This window comes from Gossypium hirsutum, chromosome A05 (assembly GCF_007990345.1).
Source record: "Gossypium hirsutum isolate 1008001.06 chromosome A05, Gossypium_hirsutum_v2.1, whole genome shotgun sequence".
NCBI lineage: Eukaryota > Viridiplantae > Streptophyta > Magnoliopsida > Malvales > Malvaceae > Gossypium > Gossypium hirsutum.
The window spans coordinates 38,217,153-38,226,084 of record NC_053428.1 but is presented as its reverse complement, the minus strand read 5'-3'; the positions used below and the strand labels follow the sequence as shown (position 1 = coordinate 38,226,084).

Genomic DNA, 8,932 nt, shown 5'->3' with positions numbered 1-8,932 from the left:
TATTTTAATGTTTGTTTTTAATTACAATAGGTATAATAAACGCCATATATTATTCAAATTGAATTAGTAATTTAACCTTTTTCACTTATATAAAATTATTTTCATTGTTTTATCCGCTTTCTATTTTACAAAATTATTTTCCTCTCATTTTATTTCTTTTATTTTACTTTTTTTAAATATATATATAAATCAAGACCGACTTACCCAAATTAGAACGTCTCAGTAAGTAGTGATTAACATTCTTGCTCATTACTCTCTTTTATTTACTGCTTCTTCTTCTTTCATTCACATAAAATTTTAGTGTTTTTTCGTCGGAGAACCCATTCCAAGCACACACCTCATCAAGCTTTCAGCTTTTCTGAAATCAAGAAATCAGGTTTGAAATGATTCCAGTAAAACATTCTCTCAAGTTCCGATTTTCAAAAGAGAATTCAGCGCCAATTGCTTCCAAGCGCCGATTAGAAGCAGAGGTTTTAGACGGTGGCCCGCCGGAGAAGAGGCCGAAGACGGTAGTGGACAGGCCGCAGTGTTCGGCCGTAGTGAAAACCCTCATGCAACATCCAACCCTAGGTACGTCGAGGAGTTTTTGATAACCTCTTGGATTTTGAAATTTCAAAGATTATATGATCTAACCCTTATCGATAATATTGCAGAGACGGCAGTCGTCACCCGTATTTCGTCGGAGAAGAGACAGAAAACGGCAAAAGGCCTGAGGTTTTCAACAGATATTGCACCCAAAGCAGAGGGCCTAGGTCTAGGGTTTACAACATCAAACCCCAAGGCCCTACGGGCGGCAATGCTGAAGTGTCGTTTTGCAGACACCATCTTCAAAGCTCAGCAGAAGATGAAGGGTGAGGGCGAGAATGCTGATCCAAGAAAGTTGAAACAAGAAAAGGAAAGATTCGAACGAAGACTAGTTGACGAAAAGTCGGTGCTGGAAGCTGAGTTGTTGAAGTTCAAAAAGCAACGGGAAAGAGACAGAAAAGCCGCTCGAATTGCATTACAGAACATGAAAAACACGGCTCGGATTGAGATCAATTGGGAAGCTGAGAGGGAATTTGAGATTCTGATTGGATCTTCTTCATCACCTGGGACTGGGGTTGTTCATCAAACACGTGATGAAGAGATTGAAGAAGGTGAAATTATATGTTAATCTAAACCTTTCGTTGTATCGGAATAGTAGCATAAATACTTTATTCAAAGTGCTGGTTGGTTATTTTGTGAGGAATACCAACATATAAGTTTTAATGCAAAATTATACTTCTTCCTATTTCGTTGTTGTTGATATAATAAGGATTAAGGAAATCTAGAACCACATTTATGTTACAAATCTATTATATAATGTAAGATTGCACTTCATACTCCCTAATTAACACTTTCTCATTTATGTTGTAATCATGATGATGAGAAATGAAAAAGTAGAACATGAAAATGGAAGTTGATTAAGCGAAGATGCAAATAAATTCAAAACAATATTATGAAACTATGTCAACAATGGAAATTCAATTTTCTCTGCTAAAACTACTTCAAAGCGCTGAGTATTATAACTCAAATAATAAGAGGAATAGATATGAAGTATGAGGTAGACTTAATTAATGGGAAAAAATAAGTTTGTAATCAATCATATGTATTTCAGTATTCATATAATAATGTGGTAAATTTTTTTTTGGAAAGTTTCATAGAATTCAATTACAATGGGTGTAAAATGTAAATACATGTTGAACTAATTATAAGGGATAATAATTATCAATGTAGTACATGTACTTTCAATTTGTTCAATATGGTATCTATATTTTTGTTACATCTATCAATATGGTATCTCTCATTAACAATGTTAAATTCTAACCTCACTTAACGCGTAGCCCAATCACGAGTCATGTGGCATTGTGTTAGGAAAAGAACTCATTCAATCAAAGTAGGGGGACTTTGAAACAATTATTCCTTTTCATATTTTAAAGGCCAGAATAATAATAATAATAAATGAAACTGCTTTGTAATATTACAGTTTTCTTCCTTCACAAGAAAATAACGAAATTCCTAACCTCAATTTCTCTAAAACTAATTTCATAAATACTTGTTACTTGCGGTGAACACTCAATCCTTACACACTCTTCTATCCATTTCTTCTCCTTTTGTCTTCTTCATGAATGGAACTCCACTTTCTGGTTAGATATTTGGTCATCGACTTAGCTTGAATAAATACCCAGTTTCCCCCTTCATAATTCCCATCAAAATCTCCTTTTTTCAAGTATTATTGTGGTAGCATGTTGCTTTGATGTCCCTTGAGTTCCAACAGCATGTTGCAGGTGAGGAGATTGCTGCAAAGTTATAACCATAATGGTATAAAATGAAGAGAATGGATGCAAATATCCTTCACAAGCTTTCTGAGTTCAAGAAATTGAAGATAGATTTTGGCTTTTCAATTAGCCACTGATTCATGTGCTGGAAGGAAGTCGCGTATTATTAGACTTCCTTGGAAATAGATTTTTGAATTTTGGATCTGAATAATACGCGACTTAAAGTTTAAGGACCATAAGGTAAATATACATTAATATTTTTAACAAGTTTAGTAGTATATACTAACAGCTTTCCCGTTTAGAATTTCCAAATTAAAGAAAATGAAAAGAAGACCACCAAAAACGCCATAGTGACAAAGACGAAACCTTTTATTTCCGCTACTCCTCCGCCGTCGCCCCACCGTCATCCTCCTCCTATAATCCCATTCAAGCCACCTCCAAATCCACTGGCGGCAGCGGCGGATCCGGTGGTCTGGCCCCATCGAAATCAACACTTCACGTCTCCAACCTTGACTACTCCCTCACAAACTAAGACCTCCACACTTTCTTCTCTACCTTCGGCAAAATCGCCTGCGTAACAGTCCTCAAAAACTGCACCACAAGGAATTCAAAGGGGGTTGCCTTCGTCCAGTTCGTTCTCCGCGAGGACGCGCTATCCGCGGAGAGTGTCATGCACGGGAAAATACTCAACGGCAAAATCCTCAGCGCTTCCGTCGCTGTAGATAATGGACGAGCCCCGGAGTTTTTTAAGAAAAGGGTTTATAAGGATAAGTCTAGATGTTAGGAATGTCGGGTTGGTTGGCATTTATCTTATGAGTGTCCAAAGAATCGGTAGGGGCCAAGGGAGAGACCGGTGCCAAAGAAAGGGCGGAGAGGTGGCGGCGGTGGAGAGAAGAGGGAGGACGGTGGGGATCCGGGAGAGGAAAAATCAGAGGGTGGAGAGGGATTTGAAGAGGAGAATTGGGCGTCAGTGGTGGATGGGACGGCGGAGGAGATGGCGGAGGAAAAGGAGAAGAAGAAAGATGACAAGAAAAGGCAATTATTTTAGTGATGAGGATGAGTGATTCATTGGTGGAAATGGAGAAACTGGGTTGCCTTTTTACACTCAAACGAAACCTGGAATCATTTGAAAATTGAGGTACATTATACTTTTGGTATGACTTAAAGGTTCAATAGGTTGTAGCAGTTCCTGCACTTGTGTATATTTTGTATCTTTAGTGGGGTATTTGTAAATTTAAATTTGATAGGGTAGGTTTTTATGTATTTTATAAATTTAAATTTTAGTTTTATTATTTTTATTTTTATTTTTAAAAATTTAATTTTTTTTTATTTTTAAAATTTAAAAATTTGTCATGATAATTTATCATTAAATTAATATTCTTAAGTAAAAAATGTATTTGCATTGTAGTTAAAATAGTTAACCATATTAATCATATATTAATTATTTAGACTAACGACTAATAATATAAAATTAGAAGAATTAATTTATGTTAAAAATTAAAGCATATGAATTTAATCCATAAATTTAGCATAATATAAGGATCAAAATTGTTAACATAAGAAAACTCAAAAAATGATTCATAGAGCATTCAATTGATATATAATCAATAATCACGTATCATTACAATAGAAAATTAACAATATTAATTATTTAGTATAACTAATAACATTATAAAAATATAGTACCAAATTATGTTAGAAATTAAATTAATGAGATTAAATCTCAAATTTAGATATAATAAAGGGATTAAAATTAAAATTCTAACATTTTCGTATAAAAGAAAAAATCCTATACGCTTCCTTTCATATAGTTTAAAATTATTAAATTAATAACTAGGTTTTCAATTATTATCATTCTAAATAATTAATAAATTGTATTCAAACATAAATTTTATTATACTGGGTAAATAAAACATATTTTAGTAAAAAAATAATAATTAATTAGAGGCATGGACCTAAATGAACATTTTAAATGCTTCAAATAAGAACCTAATCATGTAAAAAACAAAATACGAAGGACTGAATGTAGAATTACCCTTTATTCATTTCCACCAACTGCTCACGGTACTTCCTTCCCTGGACAGGTGTCACCCTGGCAATACCATGTACACCTTCAATATAAAGTTGAAGAGATTAGATATTAATGAGGTAATTTAATAAAACAAGGATGAATATGTAAAGGTGGGTGAGAAGAGACACTAGAAGAATTGGAGTATTAACAGCCATGATTGCTGAAATTGTAACCTTAGATATATAATACAGCTTTTTGTCGCCTTTCTGCATATAATAAAGCTAAGGTAATACTTTTCAAATCAAATAGAATCTGGTGGCAAACCATTGAGAATGACTGACTTTTGTTCCTCATCAGGTACTCGTTGACTACAACCAGCAAGACTATCGCTTAGATGCTTGATCCTAGCAAGATATTCAGACATTGAAAGATTACTCTTCTTAAAGTTGTGTAACAAACATTGGTATTGCATTGCTTTTGTGGGGAGACTCAGCTCCAGAAATACGATTTAAGGCACTCAGAATCTCATACGCAGTATTGTTACCAAGCAGCTGATTGTGTAAAGCTGGAATTACGTTGGAGAGAAGCCATGAAGCAAGTGTAGAATCGTGCTGTTCATAATAAATGAATGCAGGGTTTTTCAAACTGTTTTTCTTCATTAGTAATCATCCAAGGAGGAATAGAGATAGTGCCATCAATATACTTCTGCTGTCCATGTGTTTTGGTCACAAGAAGCACATGCTGTTTCCATGCTAAGAAGCTACTCTCATCAACCAAAGTAGATATTTTCTTTGATGCAAAATAGTGGTGGTGGGAGTAGCTTTCGATGAAGGCTGGCCATTAACCTCTGTGGGAGATTGTTCCTCTGCTTCAGATTCAGAGGATTCCATGATTGACAAGGACGGAATTGATCACCGGTCGTCGGAACCTGGCTCTAATACCAAAACGGAAAGATTCAAAAAGGAGAAAAATAGAATAGTATTGAAGAAGAGAGTAATTATTCCATATATTCAAAAGACAGCAAGCACGGTTTATATAAGACCACAACAACACATACAAACAAATAATAACAAAATGAAATCACAAGCATGATAGCAGAATGGAAAAATGAATAACCAATCACAACAGTATAACACATTGACGGCTCATGACAATTCTGAAACCATTATATAGTCACTTGGACTGATTCAGCTTCAGTGTAGCTAGGCTGGTTGGCTTTAGCATTCTTTGAATCATCTAATACTCTGAAACTAATGAATTCGGGAACCAAGTCAAAGGTCGAGCTGAAAAGGCAACGGAGACGACAGAGAACAGCGTTGGGATTGAAATCAATTTGAATGTTCAAAGGGATTTTGAGATTCTAATTGGATGTTCTTCATCATGGGAATACATTCAATGTGAGACTGGGCTTCTATGTTATATTCCTTTTCTAATCATTGAATTGTTTGAATGGGTCAATCAATTTCTTTATACAAATTCAAAGATTTGTTTTTGTATTGCATGGGAATAAGAGTTTAACAACTTGAAACACATTCTAACCTTACAAAAATCAACCAAAATCTGTATGCTTCAATTATGTCAACTTGCCGATATTTTCTTTAATTAAGATTTTAAGGTAGACTAAGGGTTAGTTTATCATTGAGGTTGAAAAATATTGTGAAAAATTATTTTTGGAAAATACTTTTTAAAAGTTTAGTAATGTTTATCATTGTTGTTAAAAAGTATTTTTTTTAAAAGATAAAATATCTATTTTAGACATATTGTAAAGTAGAAAATATGTATTTAAATGATATTTAATTTCTTTAATATTATAATATATATGGAATATATAAACTTAAATTATAATTAAATTATTAAATAATCAATATTATGATATAGGTAATACATGAAATATATAAACTTAAATTTATTAATATTATGGTATATAAAATATATAAACTTAAGATATAATTAATTACAATAAAAATTATAATTGAGTCAAATGTAAAGTATTATCATTTTCACATGTTATTATTAGCACGATGCTAAGTTATTATTAGTTTAGTATTAATAAATATTCAACTTAAGTTATAATACAAATATAAAAAATAATTTTTGATAACTCATTGTTAATATCATGGTATATATAATATAAATTTTAAATATTTTTTAAAAATTAATATAAATTATTTGTAAAGTTTAATTTATCTTTTATAGTTAATCTATATCATATTTATCTTTTTTAGTTAATATAAATCAATCGCAAATTTATAATTTGTCACCCAAACTGGCTTTTGAAAAGTCAAAAGTTAATTTTTTTAATTTTTTTTAGTTGACTTGAAAATCTAGCTTGAAATTTTTTTTACCATAAATAATTAGAACACCATACAAAATACGACCAATAAAAAATAACACAAATATGATACAAGTATATAAAAATTATAAAAATAAAAAATTTAATATAATATACAAATATGAATGTGAAATATATATATACATATATATGTCCACCTCCCCATACATTATTTCTTCCACCACAAATTGTAGTCGCCATTGAAGTAGCTGCCACCTAATCAGAATCTGAAATATATGGTACATTCAAGATGCATTCTTCATCATACATTGTGCTGACAGCCTCACCATAAGCTAAAGCAATGGCACAGACCTGTTTGAGGCAGTCATGGAGTCTTCAAAAGCCATTGAAGTAATTGTTACCGATTCATATTCAAGATGGCTTTCCACCACGCATCTTGCTGGCAGCTTCATCCTAAGATAAAGCAATTTCAGAGTTGTTTGTTGGAGTCATCCGAACCAGGAAAACCGATGGTAGCCATTCAAGTAGTTTCCACTGACTTATTAGAATCCAAACATTGAGGCATATTCAAGATAACTGAGGAAGAGAAATCAGAAGATTGAGAGACAGAAATGATAAATTATGTTGCTTTCCCTCTTCATTTTTATTCAAGAGCTCATGCCCGACACATATCCGATCAATTTAAGAGCTGCGCACCTCTCAACTCTCCTTTTTGGTTTTGAACGAGAGCTGCGCACCTCTCAACTCTCCTTTTTGGTTTTGAACGATCTCTCTCTCTTTCTAACTTCTCCCTCGTAGCTGACCCCATTCCTGACACCACATCTCATTCCCTTCTCTGATTTCCAAATCTCCTCCCACGTCTCCATTTTTCTCGCCCACCCCCAAACCCTTTAGACTAAACCACACACACAAGAAATAAGTAAACCATACTGCAGCAATAGCAAGAACAGAAATCAGATGATAAAGCAAAGGGAAAAAATAAGAGGCAAACAAGGACTAGATGAACAGAAACTGACACCAACGAAAACCGTAATCACAAGCAAGTCAACATCCAAATTTGAGGCCATTATGAATCCAACTGTAGAAAATCGGACGTGGCTTAATGGAATCAACATTTAACGATTGTTAGTGGTTAATCACATGTTCATAATTTGATTCCCCCACTACCGTAATTGCAGCTAACTAGGATAATTGCCATCTGTCTCAGTATTTCCATTAAGCTCAAAAACAATATCAGGCAACTTTCCATTTTTTCACTTAGCATGCTGCTTAGTTAAGCTTTTCCAAGAATTCCTGCATCAAGAGAGTAAAGGGTATGCTTCCTATAACTCAGTTTAATCTGTTTTGTGGAAATGCTTCATATTTCCAGCATCAATAGCTAACAAAGGTTTTACTTGGTGTCCCCTGTTCCCTCCCCGTTCTCCAAATCTCCTCCCTCCCGGCCCTTACAGACTTCTCACCAACCCTCAAACTCGTTAGAACCCCCTCCCGCCCATCCAACAATACATAAGTAAACTGTGCCAATACAGCAATAGCAACAACAGACAAAAGAAGCTAATGCAAAGGGAAACACCAAGATCATTGGAAAAGAAATAGATGAACAGACACTCACACCAAGGAAAACTGCATTCCCAAGTTAGCAAACATCCAAAAATGACATATGCCCAACATCAAAAGTCTTTGATTCGTGGCTTGATGCATTTGTAAACAAAAACGGAATCAATATTTCATGATGGTTAATTGCTGTTCCTAATTCGATTCTCCATCTCCCTATCAACAGTTAACTAAGGATAGTAGTTCTCTCTATCTCAATATTTCCATTCCGAGTCAAAACAATGAAGGCAAATTAGAGTTACATTTGTTATAATAGGTATCAATGAAGCAAATATCAAACCTGCTTACAAAACAAAGTAAACGGAGGTATGAAGCATACCTTACTCTCTAATTCTTGGATCATCTCATCAACTGGTAGAAAAAAGAAAATATTTTACTCCGACTCGTTAATTTTCTTTAAGTATCCACTTACAACACCCATTTCCGATACATTTGGACATAGCTAAAGACCTGACTCTCCAAATACACAGAAAAGGCTAAACATGTAGGACACATAGTTATATCTAACACTTACACCTAGTTGAAATCCGCAAAACATAATTTAGAAACACACAATCTCTCAAAGTTATCCCCCAGATACTAGGCAAAACATTAATTCTTGATGGCAATAACTTAGGTTAAGTTCAACTTTAGCTGTCACATGCTAATTAATCATAACAATTGCATATATTTTTCCGAAACAAAATAAATCATTTCCCAAAGCAACACACACATATA

The 8,932-nt window shown here is 33.7% G+C and overlaps 1 protein-coding gene and 1 pseudogene across 1 annotated transcript; both read left to right on the top strand.

Moving 5' to 3' along the window:
- Positions 1-233: 233 nt before the first annotated feature.
- On the top strand, positions 234-1,252 carry LOC107960602 (transcription factor GTE8-like). Its single transcript, XM_041112355.1, has 2 exons — positions 234-570; positions 654-1,252. Exons 1-2 carry the CDS (start codon positions 384-386, stop codon positions 1,151-1,153), a joined length of 687 nt encoding a protein of 228 aa, XP_040968289.1. The 5' UTR covers positions 234-383; the 3' UTR covers positions 1,154-1,252.
- A 1,370-nt stretch (positions 1,253-2,622) lies between these two features.
- On the top strand, positions 2,623-3,589 carry LOC121203143 (U11/U12 small nuclear ribonucleoprotein 31 kDa protein-like; annotated as a pseudogene).
- The last annotated feature ends 5,343 nt before the right edge of the window (positions 3,590-8,932 follow it).